The sequence below is a fragment of the Antechinus flavipes genome, chromosome 5 (genome assembly GCF_016432865.1).
Source record: "Antechinus flavipes isolate AdamAnt ecotype Samford, QLD, Australia chromosome 5, AdamAnt_v2, whole genome shotgun sequence".
Classification (NCBI taxonomy): Eukaryota; Metazoa; Chordata; class Mammalia; order Dasyuromorphia; family Dasyuridae; genus Antechinus; species Antechinus flavipes.
In genome coordinates, this window is record NC_067402.1 from 185,104,141 (window position 1) to 185,131,201 (window position 27,061).

Sequence of the window (27,061 nt, forward strand, 5' to 3'; positions counted from 1 at the left end):
CTAATTTCCCCAAATATAAATTATTTTTCTATCCTCTATCCTCACCTTAATACACCCAACCACCACTGAAAAGACAAAACAAAGGGGAAAAAGGAAAGGAAAAAAGGATAATAAAGATGCACAGGCGTCAATTCAGTGTCTTGTTAACAAAAGGTAGTGTTTTCTTCACTTTGGCCATTGTTAAAGATGCAGGCATAGAGCAGGGAATATTGGACTAGCATGTATTAAAAAAATGCAACATTAACATAGTATATATCTTCCAAAAGACTAAAACACTAACAAATACAAGGCAATGCACATATTTTTAAACTAGTGTAAGTTTTTCCACATTCGATTAAATGTTACTTTGTACACCAAACATTGCAACGCTGTTCATCTATCTTCCATTATGCAAACATGCTATTTCTGTCATTAAGAAATGTTTTCACAGATCACATCTATCTTGCCCTCCCATCTAATATGAAAAACAAAATGCAGCCATAAAATGTGAAGCATCCATGTTAAAACGGTTCTAGAAGATTTGTAAAGACATCTGGACATAGAGTTAGATACAGAAATGGCAGAAATTTAGTTTTGTATATTAAAACGTTTCTTTAATTTTAGATGTTTTCTCTGACCTATTTCTAATAAATGATCTTGAGAGGGGAACTACGATCTTCAATAAAATACTGACTTTCCAAATGCAAAAGATATAAGGGATCGTGCAAGAATTTTACATCCCTTTTTTTCTGGCCCTAAAGTACATTCATTTTGAAGATTATTTTAAAAGTAGTAACTGTGAAAGAATTATCTACTTGAGCCTATAGACCTTATATCCACTTTTCTGCCTTGTTAATTCATGTAGTAAAATTCCATTTAATGGTTCTGCAGTATTAAAAAATGGAGGATAGCAGTGACGGAAAAACATAAGTTTTTCCTTTTCTCTCTTTGTTCTCTTATCTAACCTGGCTCAGTTTCCCCTCCAGCTCCCTGAGCTTCTCTCATAAACAGCATTGCAAGTTGGTTTCAAAAAAGGAAGGAAAAAAAGGAAAAAAAAAGAGAGAGAGAGAAAGATTTACAAGGGCTTTGTTCGTTAATTATTTACAGGTGGAGTCACTCCACCAGGAGTTTGATTTCATTGGCTAGCAGCTGGTTCATGTTGAACAGGCCCCCTGGGAGCTTGGTGAGTAGCTCCCTCTCCGTGGTTTCAGGGTCGCTGTCGACAGAGCTGGAGCTTGCGCTCATGTTGTCGACAGCAGTGCTGGCTGGGGGGCCCAGCTCTGGCTCACTAGTCTCGCTGGCCGTGGACACCACGGAGAGCAGGGACATGCGCCGTGTGAGCCGGCCAGGGGGCAGAAGGGAGGTGGCATAGTCCGCTATCATACCAGCTACGTCTAGATTACAAGCCTTATCAAAGGCGATGAAACCTACATTTGCATTGGCCTCGCAGACGCAGAACGAGCCGTCATCTTTCATCAGTAGGTCAATGCCACACACATCCATCCCCAAGATGTTTGACACCTGGATGGCAAGCTGTTTTCCTTGTTCACTCAGAGAGCACATCATTCCCACACCACCTAAGAAAAGCAAAGCCACAGGGATACATATAAACATGATTGCTTTTTTTCAAGTGAACAGATTACACACAAAAGCTCCATGTTTCTTGATGTGACTAGTCTTAGACTCTCTTAAGTAAATTCAAATGGGTTCTAGCCTCTTTCCTACTTTTTTTTTTTTTTTTAAAGTGACTTGCCCAGAGTTACACAGCTAGTATGTCAACTGTCTGAGGTTGTAGTTGAACACAGGTTTTCCTGACTCCAGGGTCCATGCTCTCTATCTACTGTGCCACCTCGCTGCCCATTTTCTATCTTCTAGAGACATAAAAGTGGGTCCTAAATTCAACCTCTTTATTCATGAATGATCCCCTAACCCTATTTTTTAGAACTAAGATGTGAAGTCCTCAAAAGCCATAATGTGTTCTATTTAAGCCTTTCCTTTTACCACTTAGGAAGTTAATACTTAATGGCTTGGTTGGATTCTGAAAATATCTATGTTTTTGTTCACACAAGTACTATGATATAAATAATTGTAGCTAAAATTTATGTAATGTTTACTATATGTTAAACACTTTATAATGATTTCATGTGATTTTTACAACCACCCCAGGAGGTAGTGCTGTAATAGATCTATCTAGCAAGTATCTTAAGGATGGATTTGAAGTCAGAACTTTCTAACACTAGCCACTACATTATCTAGCTTCCTCAGAAATGGAAAGTCATGTATGGGGAAGAATAAGTAAGCCATTTTGGCTGGAATAAGAAGTGCTCCAAGGCAAAATAACATTTTGACCAAAGCTAGAAACAAATTATGTGGTGTTTTAAATACTAAACAAAAAAAAGTTTTTGTTTTTTATCTTGGTGACATAACAGAAAGGCACTTAAGCTTCTCAATTAGGGGAATGACAAGGACAACACTAATTTTAAAATATAGATATTCTTGCTTTTTTGTAAGTAGACCATTTTGTAACTTCTACGTAAAGTGATTTTTATGTAAAATGAAATTGATTGTGGACATGGGAACAGGAGGGAGAGAAAGGTGGCAGGAAGGAAAGGTGCTGTCCATGGAGTGAAGGGACCAGGATATAGTTTGAGGGGACTATATGTGGGGACTAGGGATACAAAAGCAGGAGTTGAAGGTGAAAAAGAAGGGGCCCTGGGGCCTGGCTGGAACCATGAGAAAACATGGGAGAAGAATGTGGGGCCCAGACATAGACAAGACACAGGAAAGAAGAGGCAACACATGAGACTCAGGGTCAGACAGGGCCAGATAGACATACAGTACTTAGTATGGACAGAGTAAAGACAGACACACAGAACAGGAACACAGGTCTCTCTCCCCCTGCCAGGAGTCTTAAGCCCTGCCCCTGATCTGACAGCACCCAGTCTCTCCATGTGTCAGTTCTGCTTTCACTTTAAGGGTTTTGGGGAATTTTTTTTTTTTGGGGGGGGGATACAGCAGAAATCCAAGCCAATGGACAAGAGTGTAGAGAGAGAGCACAGTCAAGTTAACAGGATATTTTGGAATGCAGACTTCTTTCAGAAACCATTACCCAAGTCAAAGGTGCATAATGTGTAATTTACATAAAACAGAAACTGACTTTATTCAATTTGGCAGCTGTATCAAATATGGATTGAAGAGGAGAAAAGACATGAAATCAAATAGAAGACTACTGCAGTAGTCTAGGATAATGGTGGTATGAGGATGATTCTGGGAAGATGATGGAGTAGGTTGGCAAATTTCAAGCTCTCCAGATTTCCCCTACAAACGTAACAAATTTGTGCTTCATGGTGAACATAGACTGGTGAAAAATCAAGAAGACTTGGAGTAAAACAGGGGTCCATCTGATACAACCCAAGAAAATCTGAATAAAGACCCCAGACCTGGGATTTACCAATGTCAAGTTGTGGGCTAATTCCCAGAAACAGCAAGTGGGAACCCTTGGGGTGAGCTGGGTTTGATCAGAGCCTCAGCAGGAACCACAGAAATTTTTACCTTCTGCATGTCTGAGTCAGGGAAGACTGAGGGAATCTTGGTTGATTGGGAATGCCAGACCTAGCTGTGCTGCAGAGGCACGACCCTGAGCAGGAAGGAGCCAGCACACCAGAAGTACAGAGGCAGTAGGGCAAGGACACTGCTGACTTTGGGCACTTTCTGGAGGGTGGAGCTTTTGGTTAGGGGCTTCAGGTCAAAGGGGAGAGCCAAGGTGAAGCTAAAGGTACTATCTCCACATCCCGTGATTAGAAGCTTACATTAATATTCCTAATTAAAAATATGAATCAGCAAAGAACCCAATCATATATAGACTTACTATGAGAACAGGGAAGACCAGGTTTCATTTTCAGAGGACACTGAAGTAAAAAAAAGTTTTTTCTACCTCAAAGAGTAATGTTAAATAACTCCCTACCCAGAGACAATTTATAGAAGTTCAAAAAATTATTTAGAAATCAAATTTTCTAAAAATTTGAGGAAGAACTAAAAATAAAGAAGAAAAAAATTAAAAACCATCCAAGAAAAACAAAATTATTGAAAAATAAATTAACCAACTAGAAAAGGAGATAGAGTCTCAAAGATGAAAATAATTCTATGAAAATTACAATTGGGCAAGGGAAAGCTAGTGAAGCTATGAGACCAAAAAAATAACAAAATAGATAATAATGAAAAAAATAGAACAAAATGTAAAACATAAGAAAAACAACAGATCTGGAGAACAGATAAAGAAAAAATATAAGAATTATTAAACTACCTGAAAGCTGTGACCAAAAAAAGAACCTTGATACAACAGTGCAAGAAATAATCCAATAAAATTGTTTCAGAGTGATAGAACATCAGAAAAAAGCAGAATTAGAAAAAAATCCTCTGATGGACCTCAAAGAGAGCCTTTGTGGAGAACACACAAGAATATTTTGGCCAAATTTTAAAACCCCCATATCAAAGAGAAAATTTTGCAAGAAACAAGAAAAAACAATTCAAATACTGTGAAGCTACAATTGTACAGGACTTAACAATCACAATAAAAGACCAAAGTCCTGGAATGATATCTACTAGCAATCAGAATTAGGCCTACAGATAAAAACATCATATCTAGCAAAATTATCCATTAATATTGAATGAGAGAAAATAATGACATCCAAACCTGTACTCAATAGAAAATTTAATATTAAAAAATGTTTTCAAGGACAAGTTCAGAGTACCCTGAACTTTGTGAATTTATTTATATGAATCGATGCAGAGTGAAATGAGTAGAATCAGAAGAATTTATATATTAATTAATTATAATTTATATAATTAACATAAATTTGTAAAGACAAACAATGTTGAAAGACTATAAAAGTGATCCACATAATGAATAATCACAATTTCAGAGGACTGATGATGGACTCAATATAGAATGTAGAAGATATATTTTGGATATATGAAAATGATCAGCCAAGTGAAAAAATTAATTTCATTTGATTATGCATATTTGTTATATAAGTATTGTTTTTGTTTTTCTATTTTATTAATGGGTTGGAGGAAGGTATGAAGTAGAAAAAAATTTTTGTTAGTTGAAAAAAATTAAATTTGATAGTTTCCTCATCTGTAAAATAAGGAGGCTGAGCTAAATAACCACTAAGGTGCCTTCCACATCTAAAGCCTATGATCTTATTCCAAGCAAATCTTAACCTAGGCATTAGGTTATACATATATAATGTTCACAAATATAGTTTTCATCTAGAATTTAAATTTATGGCCAGAGCTGTGATTTTATTGATGTGATTATCTCCCTTTGAGGAAATTCTTTCTACCAATACAGATCAGCTATTGCTTTGGAACTGATAGTTTCAGAGAACTGCACAGGGCACTGAGAGATTCAATGATTGTCCAGAGTCCCACACAACAAGTATATGTCACAGTTAAGATGTGATCTTAGGTCTTCCTGACTTTGAGATGAATCATCCAGTTAGGCAATAAACATTTATGAAATACCTTCTATAAGATAGGCATTATACTTAGTGCTGGGGATACAAAAAGAGACAAAAAAACCAGTCTCTGTCCTCAAGAGCTTACAATCTAATTTTAATACTGTATTTTTTTTGCACATAATAGTATTTGAAGATAGTAGTTTTGAACATAATAGTATTGACATTAAAAACGAACACTGTCTACTTGAGAATAATTTACATACACATTAGTAGATCTCTATGGTACCTGAGGAACTGGGTCCAAATCCCAATTTAGCATTACACTGGCCTGTGTAAACTTGGATACACTGTGGCAACCCTCTGGAATTCAATATCCTGATTTGTTAAAAATAAAGGGTTTTGATGGTATCATCTCTAGGGTCTCTTTGAGCTATATATATCCTATACTTTTAGGTAAGCAATGTATTAATTATATACAAAGCACAAAAATAATAGGGTGAAAAAATGCCTTTCCCCCAAATACTACTGGCCAAGGTTTCAGCTGTAAAGCTTCTAATGAAGGAACTACTTCTGTCACCCCTCACTCTTCCTTCTGCCTATCAAACCACAACACAGTATGGGGTTTTGAGGACCCTACAAAGGTGTAGGAGAATAGAACTAGGGAGGTGAGACTAAAAAACATCCTATTTACAAACTGGAAATGGAAAAAGAGAATTGAAAGTTCAGAGAATATTTCTTTTTGCTGTTCCAAAAATAATTTAAAATATACACCCTATTTAACAGCAGGTTTACAGTACTATCTTCATATTTAGATTGTAGATTCTAGAATCTATAGCTGCAAAAAAATTGTGGGCATCATCTAGTCTAATCCCCTTATTCATAAAATGAAGAAACTGAGACTCATGGGAATGAATAATTTGATTAAGAACACATAGACTATAGGGATTCTGAGGACCTAAGTTCAATCCTTGATAATATCTAAATCCTCAGAATCTGTATCCTATACTGTACTATATTATGTTGTTCTATATAGGTGTATAGCACTATTATTTATAATTTATGAAATAAAAAAATTTATGTAAGTGCCCCCTGGAACAACTAAATTATCCACTTATATAATATGATAACATTACAATTTATACCTAGCGAGCAGTTGCTTTGCATTCTTCCATCAGTTGAACAGCGCAGCATAGTGCCTACTACACGGCCTCCCACCACAATGACACGTACATCCCGGCCATGGGATTCCTTTATATACTTCTGGAATAGGTATGGAGCTTCATGGCGAATAAGATGGCTTAGATCAGCCAAGTGATGCTTATCTCGAGCCAGGAAAACAGCTTTACCTTAAGTAAGAAGAAAACAAAAGGGTGCTAAAGTAATTGTACTATGGCAATTGATAATTAATTCTGTCTCCTTTTTTGGCACCCACCACCCAATACCATGATACTTAAATCAGAAATATTTTAATTTTTCACATTGAACTGTCATGCTCATTTAGTGAAATCTTAAAGTCTGATATTAAGTAAAACTTTGTTTAATGGAAAATGGGAACAAGAAAAGATAAAGGAGCAATTTCCATTTCATTTTAACTATATTATATATATTTAACTGTATTAAAATGTTTCCCAAGAGTAGTAGTGATAATAAAAATGACTTGAATATGAGACTTGATATACTATACTTCTATTTTGGGATCTTATCCTTTCTTTTCCACTACTACTCCAAAGCCATTTGAAAGCATTTCTGCCATAATAACCTTCATTTCACATTCTTTAGTATCTTTTCTAAGCAAAGGCATAGGCTTTCTTTACTGAAAACAACCAAGAACATCATGATCTCTCAAAAAGGGACATTTTGATTCGTTTAATAATAAAATAATAAAGTAACTAAGATACCAAAGTAGTGAAAATGGGAAAAGCTGGGAGAAAAATTTGCCTTTTAGAGAAAAGGGTGTATAGTCTAGCTAAAAAAAACAATATCTGATAAGGTTGAGCAGGTTCATCTCTCTCTTTTTTTTAATTGTAACTTTTTATTGCCAGAACATATGCCTGGGTAATTTTTTTTACAACATTATCCCTTGTATTCACTTCTGTTCTGACTTTTCCCTTCCTTTCTTCAACCCCCTTCCCTAGATGGCAAGCAGTCTTATACATGTTAAATATGTTATACTATATCCTAGATAAAATATATGTGTGTATAACCGAACAGTTCGCTTGTTCAACAGGAAGAATTGGATTCAGAAGGTAAAAATAACCTGGGAAGAAAAACAAAAATGCAAACAGTTCACACTCATTTCCCAATGTTCTTTCTTCGGGTGTAGCTGCTTCTGTCTATCATTGATCAACTGGAACTGAATAGATCTTCTCTTTGTTGAAAAAATCCACTTCCATCAGAATACATCCTCATACAATATCCTTGTTGAAGTATATAATGATCTCCTGGTTGCACAGGTTCATCTCTATAACTATCTCCCTTGCTGATGCCATAGAGTCAGTTCCTCACTTACAAAAAGGTTTTGCTCCAAAAATTCATTTATAAAATAGTAATGAACACAATTTCCCATAGAAGCAATGTAAATAGTGACCAAATTTCTAAGTTAACTTATTTTAATCCATTTAGGTTATGTAAATGTAATGTAATATAAATGTAATGCAAAAGAAGCCTTAGTTTTCCATGTAAACTATTGCACTGACAAAGTATTTCAACTTAAGTATCCATGAATAGTCAGAACAATGGCTCTTCTCTTCACAAGAATTAAATTCTGATTCTTTTGGCTTTATATTTTCATCACTTAAATTCTCTGATTTTTAAAGATAACTTAAAGAGGACTATAAAGGGGTCAGTCTGCAGAAAGATGTAATTATCATCATGAAAAGCAGGGCAATGTAATCCATTAAGCATTTTTGAAATACTATGTGCAATTCACTGGGGATACTGACAAAAGTGTTGAATTTACAATAAGTAAATAGATAATATACATGATATTTAAAGGAGAAGATAAAACATATAAACAACTAGAAGGATCAGAAGAATAGGCTTCCTTTGGGCTAGGGATTTCCAATGATTGTCAAGGGGACAAGCTCTGTTCTTTGTATGGGAAATATTTAGAAAATAATTATATTAACTTATTGAAATATTACAAAAGTCACCGTGAAAAAAAGAAATTGTGTAATGGAGAGAGGACAGGGTAGAATGAGCAAAGATTTATTACAGTACATCTAAATGTTTTGGAAGAGACTGTGGAAGGGATAATTCTCTACTACCTAAAATCATATGAATAAGTTTTGGATACAAAACCCTTTCCATACTTAGCTGGAAAAATAGTGATAAAGACTCAGTGAAGGATGAGCTAATTTTCTTTGTAATGAGCAGAAACTGATTTCCAATTAGTGAAGACGAACATATGCAGATGATCTCTTTCTAAAATTATACCAAAAATGGTATAACCAAACTGGTTAGTTGACAAGAAACAGAATTAAGGGCCTCATCAATTAATTTGATTGTGTTCCAATAATAACTTTATAATGTGAGGAAGTGTTACATAATATAAAAATTAAACACCTATGTGCCTGAAACAATGCTAAGTATTCTAGACACAAATAAAGACAACCTTGACCTCAAGAAGATACATCTAACAGGAAGACAACACATAAGAGGAAACTGAAAGTGGGAGTGAAGATGGCAGCATGACATTGAGAAATACAAAACAAAGCAGTGTAGCTGACAAGAAATGAACTGGTTGGGCTTCTGGGGCTACTTTATGCTGGGGATTTGGGAGGAATAATTTATTAAATAGAATTGTCTTCATGAAAGAAATTAATTTATTTTACTTCTTACATGGTACATCCTAGAATGTAATTCCTTTCATGTTGAAAGGGAAGCATAGGGATGTGTACTGAAAGACAAGGAATAAAGATTTTAGAAAACCTTTACAATGGATGATGGCACATGAACTAAGCTTTGAAGAAAACGAAATTTTCTATGAGAAGGAAGAAAAGAGGATATTCTAGGCATGGGGACAACTTATAAAGAGAGCTGAAGGCAGGAAATGGAAGGCTAAATTCTGGCTATTGTAACTAATTTGACTGGAACCATAAATACTTAATTTGCACAGTTATGTTACAAATACATTTTTCTCTGTGGCAGCAAGCATATGAATTTTTGAAGCATTACAGGTTTTTGTTTATTCATTTATTTATTATACTAATTTGTAAATGTCTATTTTACATGAGTGCAATGATTTCAGTGTTTTAAGTTTGATTAGGTCAAACTGACTATTTCTGACTAAGCACAAACTCCTATAGTTTCTCAATCTGCCATCAAATTATGTTTAAACTGCCAGAAGAAATCAGTGCAAACTGAATGTCATGCTCTTATTTGCAAGAGAGTTTATAAAAGTTTTTTTTTAATCATATTTCACCACAAATTTGTATGAGCAAGCATTTTCATTTTATTATTGTTTAATTTAAATCAAAACATGAAAATAAACTTGATTTGGAACCAGATTTAAGACTATGTTTATCAGATACTAAGCCAAACACTGCAAACCTTTGTTCAGATAAAGTTTAACATCAAAATTAAGTTACTATGTAATTACTATATTAAGTGTAATTTATATTTGATAAAATTTGCAGAACAAAAAAATTTATATGGAGCCCTGCAGATGAAATAAACATATGGTCTAGCTGGATTACTTCTTTTAATTCTTTCACAATGCTGCAATAAAACATTCATACTTGTGAGGTTGAGTTTTAATTTTTTGTGGAGTTTTTATAAATAAGAGAACATTTTGGAGGCTAGGGCCAAAGCTTTCACTATAGTTACTATAGGCATATAATGAATAAATCAAAAAATAATTATAAACATCATAATAAAGTATATTGAAGATTTACATCTTTTTTTGTTTGTTTGTTTTATGTTAAAGGAGAGCATTGGGCCATTGGAACATTCCCTCAAAACACAAGGAATCATCGGACCATGACACCAATTACTATATAAAAGACAAGAATATGAAATAAGCCTGGAGGGGGTCAGATTGTGAAGAATTTCAGATGCCTAATTGAAGAGTTTAAATTTTATCTTAAAGATAATAGTTGAGCTCCACTGAAAGTTCCTGAGCAGAGAGAAAAATATGGGTATTAATAAAGATTATTTTGGTACAGGATAGACTTTTAATAATAAAACACAAGTCTCTCCTTAATAATTTCTTTTATCAAATGAGTTATAGATAAAAACAAAAAGAAATGAATGATACTTGTGATTTTTATCTGTGATAGTCATATATTGTTCTGATCAATGCTATTTTGCAAGCAACTTAAGTGTAAGCAAGCTTCATTACAATATTATTTAATTGTCAAAGAGTCAAATTGGATCGTCTGAGATGACTTAGTATGGTAGCTCCAACTTCAACCAGTTAATCACTATTATATATTGCTCATAGCACAAGTGAAGCTCTTGAGAACCTAAATGTCCATTAACACTATTTTTTCTTACATTATATTTTCCTAGAACCAATTAACTTCAGGCAGAATATGCAGGTATTATCAGCTAAATTATTAAAGGTAAATTTAAATATTACTCAATTCTAATGAATTTTATTAAGGGTGCATCTACTATGTTACAGGCAGTAAGCTAGATTTGGGAATATAAAGAGCTTGTGAGTCTAGCAGAAAAGACATGACATGATAACTAGAAGCAGCCTGATGTGTTGGTCCTGGAGTCAGGAAGACCTGGGTTCAAATCCCACCTGTGATATTTTGTAGCTGTATAATCTTGGGCAAGCCATCCAACATCAGTTACTTTGATTTCCTCTGTTGTAAAGAGAGGATAGTAATAGGACCTACCTCCCATAGTGGTTGTGAGGATCAAATAAGATAATATGATTAGAAGTTGGAACAAGTTTGGGGAGTTTTAAACTAAGCAGGCTTGCCATTTATATCACTGAAGGTTTTTGAGAAATGAGATTTTTGGTATCAGAAATGTGCATAAGGAAAGCCTACTCTGGTATGAGAAAGAAAGAAGCAGGGAAAGATAGAGTAGAAGCAGGTAGAACAGTTAGAAGGCTACTAGAATAATCTAGGAAAGTTAATGTGGATTTGAATTAGGGTAACCATTGGGAATCAAAAAGAAGGAATGAATTTGTGAGAAAATGAAATAATATCTTGGCACTTGGCAGTTGGTGGGACTCTCCATTTCATTATCATCTTGCTTATTTTCCTCTCTCTTTCCTTCCCCTGCATCCTCTTTATGTGTTATCTCTTTTAGAAAGTACAAGTAACTTAAAGGTCTGTCTTAATCATTAGTATCCCTAATACCTTAGCACAATGCCTGAAACATAGTGAAAGCTTAATACATTTTTTCATCTGATTTTTTAGTTTTATCTCTGACTTTAATATTAGCAATATAAAGTCTATGGACAAATGAATCTTTGCCTTTCTTCTAGTCCTGAGCTAAAACTTCTTTCTTCTATTTCAAAGTAATTCCATGATAATTTGTATTCATTATCAACTCTACTTTATAAATATTAGCTATTGCTATTATGGCTATCTAATAGGTTTTCCAATTTCTTTCTATAGTGTCTTTAAAAATCACTGTTTCAGAAACTGTTTTCTTCTTGATTCAAAAATTATTTCTTACTACTATGATCTAATCAGTACCTAGAAAGAAACAGAAAAGAAGAATATAATTGCTTTCATCTGATCAAGAAAAAAATAAATCCATTCCATAAACTATTCCTTCTTACTTCCCCACTCTCTGTGTGTGTGTGTGTGTGTGTGTGTGTGTGTGTGTCTATGTCTATCACTTATACACACCTCTATGACCCCGTGTATTCTTCACGACCATTGGGAATTCCAATACTTCTGCTTCATCAATCATTTTAGCAAAATTTTCATGACCACCTGTTTTAAAGAAAACAAAACATAAAAAGTTTCATAATTGTTCTCTTCTAAACTGTACTTGAAAAAAGGAGGTCAAAGGGAAACCCTACTTTGATGATCAAAATCCTTTAAATTTTAGGAAGAAAACAAACTCTGGAAAAATAAAGATTGATTTTAGTTCCAAACTACTTGTACATTTTAGAGTAGATAAGAGAAATCTTAACCCGCCCCTCCCACCCCCCCATACATGTTATCTATCCTTGATAGATATTTCAACGATATGGATATTTCACCAAACTTTTCAATACCCACAATCTATATCTTTGCTCTAACTCAGGTATCCATAGAATTAGTAGTACTTTAAAATTTTCATCATAACCGATAACTGTGTCACTTTTAAGCTCTTCAACTCTGAAGTTATCATAACCTCCTATCATTTTTTCCTCCTTCCTAAATATATTTTCATTCTGCCCTCTTTTCTTAGCTCACCAACTCTGTTCTAGCCTCACTCACGTCCCTTCACAGTTAAGCAGTCCATTACATACTTTTTCCCATTGGGAATTCTTTTGCTCACTTGTCATGCCATGAAAATTATTTTCAACCCCTACCACTATCATCCTTCTTTCCTGCTGACTATAGGAAGAAATGATTTTCAGCTATGTTAAGTGTATTCCATATTATCTCATTTCAAATGGGGTAATAGGTATTGTCTTACTAGTGTTGGGATGTAGACCAAGAAGGTTTTGCTAAAGGTAAGTTCTACTCTTAGAATGTCAGAGCTAGGAGAAAGTTTAGATATCGCTTATTTCAACCTCCTCCTTTTATAAATAAAAATGGACAGTCCTCCAGAGTCAGGTTTGACAAATATACATGTTAGTTGAGCTAACATCATTTCAACAAGTAGAAAAGGGCAATTTAAAAAATCTGGCATGGTAGTTTATACTTTTACATACAGTCCAGAAGTGAAAAAGCACTCAACTGCAAAGAAGTCAAGAATCCTATGTTCACAGACTTTTAAGCTAAAAGTGACGATATAGATAAATTAGTCCAACTCTCAATCTCATCCCCATCTTCCATATAAGAAACAAGGCCCAGAGATAGAAATTACTTAAGGTTATAAACTAAATTAATGGCAAAACCAAAAATTGGAAAATAAGTGTGCATTCCACTATCCTGGCTCAAAATCCAAAGATTTTTTTAGTACCCAAGGGTATAATTTATCTGGCACCTGCAGCTTGAGCTAATTTAAAGTAATTAAGTACTATTTTAACATCTCCTTGTTTATCTTGGACATGACAAAACCTAAGAGTTGGAAGACATTCATAGGATCAGAAAATTAGAAGTTTAGACCAGCAAAGGACATTAGAAATCATCTACCAAATATTTCCTTTTAAAGATGTGGAAACCGAGGCACTAATAGTTTGTAAATAGCCCATGGTCACATAAGCATTAAGTGGCAGAGGTAGGACTTGAAACCAGATGCTGACTCTAAAATCCTAAATTTTTGTACTTCACCTCAGCCTTGGTCTTCCTATCATTTAAACAAGAATTCCAAGATAAACAAGGAGATGTTAAAATAATTTCCTCTTCAACTCTACATTGGAGAATCCTTATCTTTTTTGAAAGCCCTGATTTTTATTACTAATTCTTCTGAACTAATTTTTAATCTTCTTAATTACAAATACCATTAGAAACATAAGCTCATTGAGGCTAGGTACTGTTTCCTTTTTGTCTTTAGTTCCGAGTCAACACAAAGATCAGCACAAATCTTGCTGAAAAGCTGAAGCCAAGAAAAGTTTGCAAACTGAACCAAGATGGTGTGACCCTTTCTGCTTTATTTATCATGGCAAGATGTCTATATTCAGAATTAAAAGGGAATTATCCTACTTAATTTTTTAAAAAGTAGAAGTATTAAGTTATATAGCTTAACAATGCAGCATTTACTCATCTTTCCTATTCTCTGGATCCTTAAGACTTCATGACATAAGATATCTCAGAGTTGTAAAATATCCTTCAAGAAACAAAGATCTTCTTGAAGGAGCTAGATTTTTTTTTTTTTTTCTTTCTGAGACCACTGAGATTAAGTGACTTGCCCAAAGTCACACAGTTAGGCAGTGTTAAGAGTCTGAGATCAGATTTGAACTCAGGTCCTCCTGACTTCAAAAAGGAGCTAGAATTTAAGAATTCTTGATATTGGTAAAGAAAATCTATTCTTAAACGCAAGATCTTCACTATTGATTAGAGAAATGCAAATTGAAATAAATGCATTACTACCTCAAAATATTATCAGATTGGCTAATATGACAGAAAAAAAAAACAGTAAATGTTGGAAGGGTTGCATCGCATATGCAATGTTGGTAGAGTTGTGAACTGATGCAACTATTCTGGAAAGCAATTTGGAACTAAGCCCAAAGGGCTATCAAAATCCAGCAATACCTACTAGGTCTATATCCCAAAGAGAGCATAAAAAGGGAAAATGATCAGGCTGATTTCAGAAAAACCTGTACAGACTTATTTATACAAACTGATGCAAAGTGAAGTGAGCAGAACCAAGAAAACATTATAACAGCAATATCGTACAGTGATCAGTTTTGGATGATTTAGCAATATGATGCTCTAAAACATTTCTTAAGTACTCATGATGAAAAATGATTTTACTTCCACAGAAAGAATTAATGTATCTTAATGCAAATCAAAGAATAACATTTTTTACTTTTTTTTGTTTTTTTGTTTTTTTTTTTGTCTGTGTTTTCTTCCACAAAATGACTAATGTGGAACTATGTCTTGGATTACATAAGTATATTCTACATAAAGTTCTTCACTGTCTCAGGGAAAGGGAAGGGAGAGAGAATTTGGAATTCAAAATTGAAAAAAAAAATTAAAAACCTAAAGACAAGGTCTTTAAAAAAAATTCTTTGCATTGTAGATGTGCAAAATGGGAAGATTACTGCACAAATAAATCCCATAACTGCTCAATGGTAAGTATTTTTTGCTTCATAATCTTAATAATGAAGATAATCAGAGAAAGGAAGAACAAAGTCTTCTCCCTTAATTAAAGCCCAAGAATTTCTGTTGCACTCTTTTTCAAAGATTACAGTGCCTCACTGATTTGTACCAATGTTTAAAAGTATCTTCTTGTTATTACTGAAACACTGAAAGGGAAAGGAATGTGGGTTTACAAAATGCTAACATAAATAGGAAAATATTACATCCTCCTATGAGGTTCATTTCTTTGCAGATGTCTCCCAATCTATTTAATAAAACTTTATCTTTATTCTGACCTCTATAATACTAGATCATCAACTCTCAGTAAGATGTATAAAGTTAATGTCTCTTAAAATTCATTATCTTCTCTATGAATCTCCAATTCCCCTATTGTTTTTGAGGACAAAAATGAACCTTTTAATTACCAAAGTGGGCAACCTTAGCCATTCTCAACTATTCCCTATCTCTGGTTCTTCTTATCCATCAGGTACCAATTTTTGTTAATTCTATCTCTAACAGCGCATATATCTATTTACTTGTCTTTGCTCACAAGAATACTGCCCTAGTTCTACTTCAATACTTTTGGTTACCTTCTTCAATCCTCCACATACCTATCAAAATAATAAGATAAAATACAAATTGCTGGCATGGGATTCAGCGCTTGCATGATAACAATTCATCATTTCACACTAGTTCTTCCTTTATGAACTCTACATTATAGCCAGATTGACCTCTATGCCATGATTAGAATTTGAGAAATCAGTTTTTGCTTCCATACCTTTGAACATGTTGTTTCTTATACCTGGAATACATTATCTCCTCAACTCCTCAACTTTTAGCATTCTCAGTTTCTTTTAAGGTTTAGGTTAGGCACTACACTTATAGGAAATCTTTCCTGGTACCTCTATCTTGCATTTACTTTACTTTTGAAAAATATTTTGGGGGCAATTAGGTGAACAGCAGACAGAGCACTGGACTCAGAATCAGGAAGACTCATCTTTAAGAGTTTAATCCTGGCTTCAGATACTGTGTGACCTAGGGCAAGTCATTTCATCCAATTCCTCAAATGTAAACTGATCTGGGGAAAAAAGTTGACAAACCACTCCAGTATCTTCACCAAGAAAACTACAAATAAGGTCATAGAGAGTTACTACAGGTGAAATAACTGAACAACTAACAATATTTTTAGCCTCTAGTAGAATATAAATTCCTTGAAAGCAGGGGCTTTTTGTCTTTCTATCCCCAAATCTTTGTACAAGTCCTCAAATTTGGTGGATACTTTAAAAAAAAGTTTGCTGAACTGAATAGTAATGAAATTCCATATTTAGGATTCCCTAACTATCCTACTTAAACTGTTGAAAACCCAAAGTCTTTAAGTTATATTTCTATGAAGTCTCCCATACTAAATTTTCCTTAAGTATTTGTACATTCTTTTGAAACTGTCACTTGAATCTGGAAGCATTCTACATTTTCTTATTGATGGTCTCACCATAAGAGAAGGTATCTGGAAGAGGAACACCATGGCCAGCTAGCTCTTGGAAAGTCCAGAACTTATTGACACAATTCAGGATTGCTTGAGGCCGGTTCATCAGCCGGCATCCCATCTTCTCCAGGTGACGTAAGACAGTGATATCACTATCACTCTGTACCCAAGGTGTTGGTACTCTTACTACCACCACCTGAGGATAGGCAGTAATCAACTCCCCATTGATTCGGAGACCTGCAAACAGAGAGAAGAAACTTGAGTGCATTTATTTAAAAGGTTCAAAGTAGTCAGCAAAAAAGATGCAACAAAGCACAATACTACAGATATTCCAAAGCACAGTTCATATAATAAACCTGCATTGTTATTGATCATTAAGATTCATTGATGACTAACAATTCAAAACTATGACAATCTCCATAGTTTCATAACTTCACAGTTTAATAAAAGCAGACTAAATGTTACATTATATTGGAATTAGGAAGGATATTTTCTTCACTTTGTATTTTTTTGGTAAAAAACCATTAAATTCATAATTAAAATCCTCAAACTCTCATCCTGAATTTTTTTCAAGGTGACATTGTTAGTGAATGTAGCTTTACTTTTATAGGTTATATATACATATCCTAGAGCCAGAAAGAATTCTTGAGAATTGGTTAGTCCAATTAAATTTAATTTAATGAGCATTTGTTAAGCATTTGTTACATGATTGGACTACCTGCCAGCTAGGGGAGGGGGCTGGGGGGAAGAAGGGGAAAATTTGGAACAAAAGGTTTTGCAAGGGTCAATGTTGGAAAAACTAACCATGCATGTGTTTTGTAAATAAAAAGCTTTAATAAAAAAATAATAAAGAGTTTATTACATGAAGAGATGCATTAGATATATAAAGAAAAATAAACATAGTTCCTGCTCTGAACATATTAATATGATATGCTTTATCATACTGTGAAAATGGGCACTCATTTGAATTTATAAGAACCTTGTACAAATTCCATGACCTTCTGTGATAAACATTTCTATGTTTTAGTATTCTTAGAATCAAAATCTTTTTTTTCTCAGCTGAAAGATTTATAAAATTCTTTCCTCTTTGGATTATTTAGATCAAACTATGTAAGGAGATATTGAATGACTAGCTTTAAATATATTAAGACTGCAATATGAAAAATGACAAATACTTTAAATTTCTTTAAATATCAAACACAAGAAATAGATGATGATGGAAAAAGAATGAAAATTATATTTAAATAGGAAAAAAAGTCTAGACTGTGAGTTCTGCAATCTCCCATTTCCTCACCTTTCACTTCTCAATCCTATGAACTAGGATTCCAGTTTTACTATTTGATTGAAGGTTACTAAGTTTTAATCTTATTTAACTACTAAATTAGTCTTTCCTCAATCCTTAATCTATTTGATCTCCTTTATAAGCTTTTGACCCTGTTAATTGTCACTTCTTCCTTTGGCTTCTATGAGACTGCTTTCTTTTGGATCTTTTTTGCTGGAACATCTACTTAACCACTAAGTGTGAGTAACCCTCAAATGCTCTATACTTAGCTGCTTCTCTTTCTAAATCTTCAATTGGTGATCTCATTAATTTCTATGGGTTCAATTACTATCTTTATGAAGATACTTCCCAAATCTACACAGTAAATACTCAATCCTGAACTCTGAGGGCACTGTATTACAATTGTTTATAAAAACAAGACTCCTACTAAATGATGACCCACAAATAGTTTGGGCTCAACTTGTTTAAAAAAGAACTCATTATATTTAATTCAACTACATTCCTCCTCTCCAAAGTTCTCCACTTCTTTTGATGACACCTCCATCCCTCCAGTCTTTCAAGTCCTCAAACTAGGAATCATCCTTAATTTTTTCCCCTTTCTCAAATCTCATATCCAAATAGTTGTCAATTGCTGATTTTTTCCCCATACCAACTCTTGCCATGTACACTTTTCATTTTACTGATGTGGATTTGCCTGTGGATACAAGGAAGGGAGGGAAGGAAGAGGCACCCAGTTCAAGGACATGTGGGGGGTGAGAGACACAGAAGTGAGGGCAAGATGAGAAACATGTGATATATGCTGGAGCTAACCAAGTGGGGAACTGACTGGAGTTGAGAAAAACATGTAGACACAAACAGAAAAGGAGAGATGACAGGTGGGAGCCAGAAACAGATACCCAAGCATAGATGTATAGAAGATAGACAGTTAGAGGTTGAACATATGGGCAGTTAGATGGAGTAGGGCAAATGTTTCTTTTGAATCTGGAGGTCTCAAGTAAATCCCCAATCTAGAAGAGGCATTGGTCTCTGCACATCTGCTTTCTCTTGGACAGTATTTTTTTTCTTGGTATGGAGCTGAAGAGTAGGACCTGAGAGCACAGTACTATACAGTAAAATTAACATAGGTGGGTTTTGTTTTTTTTTTTAATGATTTTCTTTCAGAATTTTTTTGAGCAAGGTTAAATTTGAGTAATGTGAATTTTTATAAAGTGAGAAGTCTGCCTATTCTTTTCTCCATTCACAGAGTTACTACCTAGTTGAAGTCCTTATTACTTTCATCTAGATTATTGTAAGTTTCTTAATTGATCTCTTTACTTCTGGACTTTGGCTCTTTCCAAATCATTCTTTCTGTAGCTACACAGATTGGAACATGTCACTCATAGTCTAACATCTTTAGTGGATTTTATTTTCCTTTAGGATAAAATACAATTTTTTTTTCACTTTTCTGGTCTTATTTCATAAGACCATATTTCACTTTCCATTCCAGTTAAGTTAGTTTGCTAGCTCTTCTCTGCTCACAATTTTCCTTACTTGCCTATGTTTTACCAGAAGTTATTACCCATGCTTAACTTTCATGTTACAAAATCTTTATATTTCTTTAAAGCACAATCATGCTATCTTCACCAGCCCTGATCCTCTCAATTATTAACACACTTTTCCTCTAGAAATAATTTCGCATATATTTTGTATTTATTTGTATGTAGCCCCGGCTACAAATCATTCAGGGAAGATAAAGTTTCATAAAAGTTTTAGTATTCCCACACAGTGCCCTGCCTATAGTAAGAGCTTAAAATATATGTTGATGAACTAGAGAGAGGAGAATCTCCTATACACACTTTTTTTTAAAACAAAAAAACTATTTTATTGATATTTCTATTTTACATTACAGTCAAATAATGATTCACCACCCCCCTATCAAAACTTTCCCTAGAAACAAAAAGAGCTGAGATAGAAATCTTGTCTAACAATGAAAAATATTATATTCTAGTAGGATCTCTATCTTCTTACTGTAAAGAAAGAGGTTTCTGTATATTTTTTAAAGAATAAAACCATTGCTTGTTGAATGTTTTGTCATGGAAGAAAACGGTAGGAAGGAACTTTAAGATTAATTATATAATCCAGTGTAGCTTGTGAAACTGAGGTTGGACCAATTTCAATTGTTTTCACTTAGCATGAAGGGATCTACATATATATTGTAACGTTTCTGAAGTGCCTACCACATATATAGGTATGTGTTAGAGATTGTAGATACTAAGATTTTAAAAATGTTCATCTCTAATCACTAAGATTTGTTTTAAGAGGGTGGGGATGATGAGTGATACAACCTATAAAACAAAGTATATAATTAAGATACGGTGTGGTGAGACAAAAGAGATGAGAAAATCATGTAGAAAAATTTAAGTTAAGACTTGAGAGAAGAGAAAGATTTTGAATACCCACGAGGAGAGACTTCATGAGAGCCACAGTGGATAAATCTTGTAAATTTACAGATGCAGAGTGAAGTACATTGAATTCAGAGAAAACTTGTATGCAGTATACTTTGGTTTGGAATATAGAGTGTGTCTGTATAAGCTTGGAAGTGGTGAGAAATGAGACTAAAAAGAAAAGCAGATTTAGTTTATGGAATAACTTTAAGCCAGGATGAAAAATAATTTATTCTACAACCAAGGAGGAGCTCAATATAAGGTTTTTGAGAAGGAGAATAGCATTAATCTTAGGAAGATTGTTTTAGGCAACTTTATGGGGAGTAAATTAGAAAAGGGGATATCTGAAACAAGAGTGGTTGCATATGGAACAAAAATGGAACAAGTGAAGGGTAAGGAAGAGAAGCCAAAGATATTGTCAAAGTCAAATCACTAAAACTTGACATCTGATGACATGGAAGTGAAAAAAAGACTCAATTTTAACTCCAAAATTGTGAACTGAGGTTACTGGGAGAGATAGGGCTGCCTTCAAGGGCAGCAGTGATTATTTGGAAGCAAAACAGATTTAGGGCTTGAGTAAAGTAATTTCCCTTTTTTGACATTGAGAAGAGAAGAAATCAACTTCATTTCTTGGAGTAAGTGGAGTCCATTTCACTACTGCTCTTTAGGCAAAAGCATGGTAATCTATACTGGGCGGTATGTTGTAAAAGGGATTTTTTTTTTCAGGTACAAGGTAGATTTATATATCCTTTGAAGTCTCCTCTAATTCTGAGATTGTGTGATTGTAAGAAGCTGACAGGACAACTAAGAGAAGATGCTACAAATCCATTAAATTGATATTAACTGGCTATTATATACAAGTCAAGTCAAATCAACAAACATTTATTAAATGCCAGACATTGTACTAAGAGTTGGGAATACCATAATAAGTCAGATTCTTTTCTGGAACAAAGAAAGGGCCAAAAGGTTTTACACATATTTTCCAGATGTTAGGGGTATTGCACCCTGAGCCTCCACAATGTAAAATAGAAAAATGTATATTACTTTGTCATGGAGTTTAGCTGAGGAGAAACTCCACATCAACAACTGGTGGATATCTCTAGTGTGCAGAGAAGAAGCTAATAGACAGACAAAGACTGAATATTAGATAAGTAAAACATGTTAGTGGAAGTAATCTGCTGGAAAAAAAATGGAAAATGATCAAAAGTACATGTAGAAAGACTGGCCTTGACTAGGAAAAGGCCTAACTTTTCAATAGAAATTAAAATAAAGTAGGATATTAGGAAATGATATCAAGTGGGTATGAGTTAAGAACTAGAAGAGGCCATGTTCTAAGATGACAGGAAAAGATAATGATAAACATTGGATGGAATATGGGAAAACTGGGACACTAATACATTGCTGGTGGAGTTGTGAACCATTTTGATTCAGCAGTGCCACTACTCGATCTGTATCCCAAAGAAATCATAAAAGAGGGAAAAGAATCCACATGTGCAAAAATGTTTGTAGCAGCCCCTTTTTTTTGGAAAAAGAGTAGATGCTCACAGATTGGGGAATGGTTGAATAAGTTATGGAATATGAAAGTAATGTAATATTATTTTTCTATGTAAAATGAAGAATAGGCTGATTTTAGAAAAGCCTGGAAAGATTTAAATGAACTGATGCTGAGTGAAGCAAGTAGAACCAGGAAAACATTGTACACAGAAACAACATGATTGTGTTGATCAACTATGATAGATTTAGTTCTCAGAAATTCAGTGATTCAAGACAACTCCAATAAACTTTGGAGACTAAATGTGGATCAACACACACTAATTTTTACCTTTTTCTTCCTTTTTCTTTCTTTTTCATGATTTTCCCCTTTTGTTCTGCTTTTTCTTTCCCAACATGACTAACATGGAAATATGTAAAAAATGAATGTACATATATAACCTAAAAAATTAATTATATATATTTTTTAAAATGCATAAAAAAGAAGAAGCCATAGTGAATGCTTTCAGTTTTTTTGGTAGGGGGATAGGAATTGAAGTAAAAAGGAAAATTGAATCAATGTTTTGGGTAGTCCTTTAGTCAGTTGTCTAATATTGATCACTGTAACCCAACTCAAAATATGAGGTGTTACTAAATTTTCACTTTCTATCTGTATTACATAAGGCTAATCTGAAGGAGTAACTGTAATTGCAAGTTTAACTATCATTTTAAGATACTTTCTACATAGAAACTTTTGAATTATTTTTTTCTTGAAGCACAGTCGTTTGTAGTTTCATAAATTTGCTTTTCCAAATTTCAACAGTGTTTTCTTTTAACTTCTATGTAGTAATATTGTCCTTGTCACACTCGGTCTAAAATCAAGAAAGCTTCTGTTAAGATCATTCTCAGGGCATTAGTAATTCAAGATGAAGAGACTGACTTTATCTTGAGATAATTGTTACCTCTCAGTGTCACTAACTATATAATATCTTTAGGTGAACTGTGAACACAGCCCATCAGTTGTTTCATTCATCCTCCCCATCCCCAGACAACAGGCATCTGTATCTAAGGACTCTTAGAGTCAAATATGTGCCAAGATTGAATTACTTCAACAACCCATTCTAAGTGTGGAAAAGAGTACCTATAAACTATGTTCATGTATCCTGGCCAGTCTGTATTCAATCTCATCAATTATGACTCTTAAAAAATCTTCAAGAAAGACTGAATGGCATTCATTGGCCTTACCGAGAAGTTCAGTTACAAGTGCAGCTTTTCAGTGAATGAACAATCCAGGCTCAAATCCCATTATTGCCAAAAACTAATCTTTCAATTCCTAAATTCATACTGCTATTTATATCAATAGGGAGAAGGTTGTCAGACCAAAAGAAATTGTGGGCCCAGAAATATGTGCCCTTCTTTTAAGAAAGACCTCAAATTGGAATTGTGAACACATCCAGCCATTCTGGAGAGCAATTTGGAACTATGCTCAAAAAGTTATCAAACTGTGCATACCCTTTGATCCAGCAGTGTTTCTACTGGGCTTATATCCCAAAGAGATACTAAAGAAAGGAAAGGGACCTGTATGTGCCAAAATGTTTGTGGCAGCCCTGTTTGTAGTGGCTAGAAGCTGGAAAATGAAAGGATGTCCATCAATTGGAGAATGGTTGAGTAAATTGTGGTATATGAATGTTATGGAATATTATTGTTCTGTAAGGAATGACCAGCAGGATGAATACAGAGAGGACTGGCGAGACTTACATGAACTGATGCTGAATGAAATGAGCAGAACTAGGAGATCATTATATACCTCAACAACGATACTGTATGAGGATGTATTCTGATGGAAGTGGACCTCTTTGATAAAGAGAGCCTTAATTGATCAAAGACGGACAGAAGCAGCTACACTCAGAGAAAGAACACTGGGAAATGAATGTAAACTGCTTGCATTTTTGTTTTTCTTCCCGGGTTATTTATACCTTCTGAATTCAATTCTCCCTGTGCAACAAGAGAACTGTTCGGTTCTGCACACATATATTGTATCTAGGATATACTGCAACCCATTCAACATGTAAAGGACTCTTGCCATCTGGGGGAAGAGGTGGAGGGAGGGAGGGGAAAAATCGGAACAGAAGTGAATGCAAGGGATAATGCTGTAAAAAATTACCCTGGTATGCGTTCTATCAATAAAAAGTTATTTAAAAAAAAAAAGAAAGACCCCAAATCCAGGGTAGCATTCATACTCCCAGAACTACTTATTCAGAGATACAGCAGACTGTAATTTGTCTTTTTAAGAACACTTATCTTTCAATAAATTTCACTGGAATCTTGGGGACAGAAGGCAAAAAAGAAAAAAAACATTCCTGCTTGAAGAAGACAACATGGAAGTAACTTATATACAAATAAGATGAAAGTAGAATGAACTGGAGATAAACTCAGAAAAGTCATTAGCATTAAGTGGGATATGGAAATGCTTTCTGAGAGAGTGAGATTTTTGTGAGAGTTGAAGTGGGGAGGAGAGAGGAAGTAACTACTACAAAGACTGGAAAGATAGGAATGGCTCAGGTTAGGAATGGCTTTAAAAGCTAAACAGAGGATTTTGTATTTGATTTTGGAGGTAATAGGGAATTAGTGGCGTTTATTGAAGGGTAGAGGGGAGGGGAGAGAGAATAATATGGATATGCTTTAGGAAAATCAATATGACAGGTAAATGGAAGCTGGACTAGAGTGAGACAGATCAATCAGAAGATTAGGCCCAACAGTCCAGGTATGAGATGAAGGTCTACACCAAGGTACTAGTCATTTTAGGGGAGAAGTATATATAAGACATGTTATAAAGGTAGAAATAGGATTTGATAAATGACTAGACTGCAATCCTGAGTAGTGCAGTATCCTGACATTTAGAAGAGAGGACAGGGGCAAATAGATGGTGTGGTGAATAGAGTACTGGCCTCAGGAAGACCTGAGTTCAAATCCAGCCTCAGATACCTAATACTTCCCCGCTGTGTGACCATGGGCAAGTCACTTAGCCCCAGTTGCCTCAGCCAAAAAAAAAAAAAAAAAAAAAAAGGAAGAGAGGACAGTGGAGGGGAAAAGGTGAGTTTGGTTTTGAGACATGATGAACTTAAAGGTAAATAGGGAATATCAAGTATAGAATATCAAACAGGAAGTTGGAGATGAGGTTAGGGCTTTATAAGTATATCTGAATCATCTGCATAAAGATGATATTATCTAAATTAAGTGAGAGCTGATAAAAACAAGCAAAATAGTATAAAGGGAGAAGAGCAAGGATACAGCCTTCAAAAACACCCACTACTAGGGGGAGTGACTTCGATATAGATGCAGCAAAGGAGACTGAGAACAAGTTTAACAGATAAATAAAACCAGGAAAGGGCAGTGCCATAAAAACTTAAAAGAGACTATCCAAGAGAAGAATGATTAGGTCAGACGCTAATCAGTAAGGGTAAAGAAGAGAAGGAAGGAAATGAAAGCACTTTTTGCAAATGGCATTCTTAAGAAGTTTAGCCATACATAAAATATCTAGATCCGGGACAATAGTTAGCAGGGATGGAAGGATCAAGTGAGGGTTTTTGAGGATGGAAGAAATGTGGGCATATCTGTAACCAGTAGTGAAGTAAAGATTGAAAATAAATGAAAGAGTGGAGATGATAGGCATTTTATTAGAGAAGGAAATGTATTAGATACTAGGAATATTAAAAATACAAACAAAATAATTATTGCTCTCAAGGGGCAGCAGCATCAAAAATATCACCTGCATAAAGAATATGTACAAAATAATGAAAAGTAATTTCAAAAAGGAGAATATACCTTTAGGGTTAAGGGTCAGGGGTAAGAGGAATCAAGTCTCTTGTAATAGTGACTTTTTAAGTAAATGCGTAGGAGTGAATTTAGGAGATACAATAGGATATGAAGATCTGAGAATGTGCAGAGATATGTAATTCTGAGATATGAAATAGGGCATAGGAGGAAGCTCATGATATATAATCTCAATTTTCCAGGAGATGATATTTGCTAGTAGAGAGGTTGAAGGTGGTATAGGGAATTTGAGAGAGGCAGGGAAAAAGAGTACCCAAGGAATCTGAAATAGTCAACCATGGATGAATAAAAGAATTTCAATGCATCAGTAAAGATCCCATTTTTTAAGGGCCACAGCAGAGGTATATTAGTTTCTTTAGCTACATTTGGTAGCAAGGCTTGAAGAAGGCTAATCTAAATTGAATGAAGATTGTGAAAGGCATCAGACAATAGAACAAAGGGAAAAGGAATTAAAAAGTGGAAGATAGCATTAATTGATTAATTCAAGGTCAAAAATATGAAAAAGGAGAAAAGTGAAACAAGCTGGAGTAAGAATGATGGATTAGAACAAAGAAAAGTGGAAGAATGAAAGGAAAAGATATTTTGTTGAGAAGAGGGAATTTTTAAATGATGAGAGTGATGAGTTATAGGTGATGGTGAAATATAGGGTATCTCTATGTAAATTATTTGAATGAGTAAAGATGTAGTTAAGGAGATTGCTGAGCTAAGATATCAGAGTGATTTAAGGGACTTGAATGGGTACATTGAAATCTGAGAGTAGGGTTTCATATGAAGAATTATACAGTAAGTTAAACACTAAAATCCTTGAAAAAATGGATAATGAATTAGAATCTGGGTGATTATAACCATGTAAATCTAGACTAGGTGAAATAAATATATGAAGTGAATCTCAAAGGAGGAGAGATTGCTAAATAGTAATGGAAGAAGGCAAGCCTAGAAATTATAATTCGGAGTAAGATAAAGGTTGATTCCTCCCCCTACACAATGCCAAGGTGCAACAAAAGATGCAATAATTACTGGAGAAAATGATTAATGGATTTAATATCTTCTGGAGAAAAATAAATTTTTTCTGAGTGTAAAAGGAGTGTTAGGAGCTAACTTACAGTCTGAAAATTTTCCCACCATTAAAAAAAAAAATCAGAAAGGAAGTATCAGTTATCTTTAAAATTCATATTTCATTTCTCTTATGCTATGGTAAGTAAGGTATTCAATCTTAGAATACAACATTATATTTATTGACATACTGAACTTGCAGGCCACTT

At 34.3% G+C, this 27,061-nt stretch overlaps 1 protein-coding gene across 2 annotated transcripts in view; it reads right to left on the minus strand.

Annotated features, from left to right (window-relative positions):
• Positions 1–126: 126 nt before the first annotated feature.
• RIMKLB (ribosomal modification protein rimK like family member B) overlaps positions 127–27,061 on the minus strand; it is an 86,835-nt gene continuing 59,900 nt past the window's right edge. For both annotated transcript variants that reach the window (XM_051963254.1, XM_051963255.1), the window contains exons 3-6: positions 16,797–17,027; positions 12,257–12,343; positions 6,584–6,787; positions 127–1,556 (exon numbers count right to left, since the gene is read on the minus strand). In XM_051963254.1, coding sequence (XP_051819214.1) covers positions 1,093–1,556; positions 6,584–6,787; positions 12,257–12,343; positions 16,797–17,027 — 986 coding nt within the window. In that variant the 3' untranslated portion in view covers positions 127–1,092. The remainder of the gene's footprint in view (positions 1,557–6,583; positions 6,788–12,256; positions 12,344–16,796; positions 17,028–27,061) is intronic.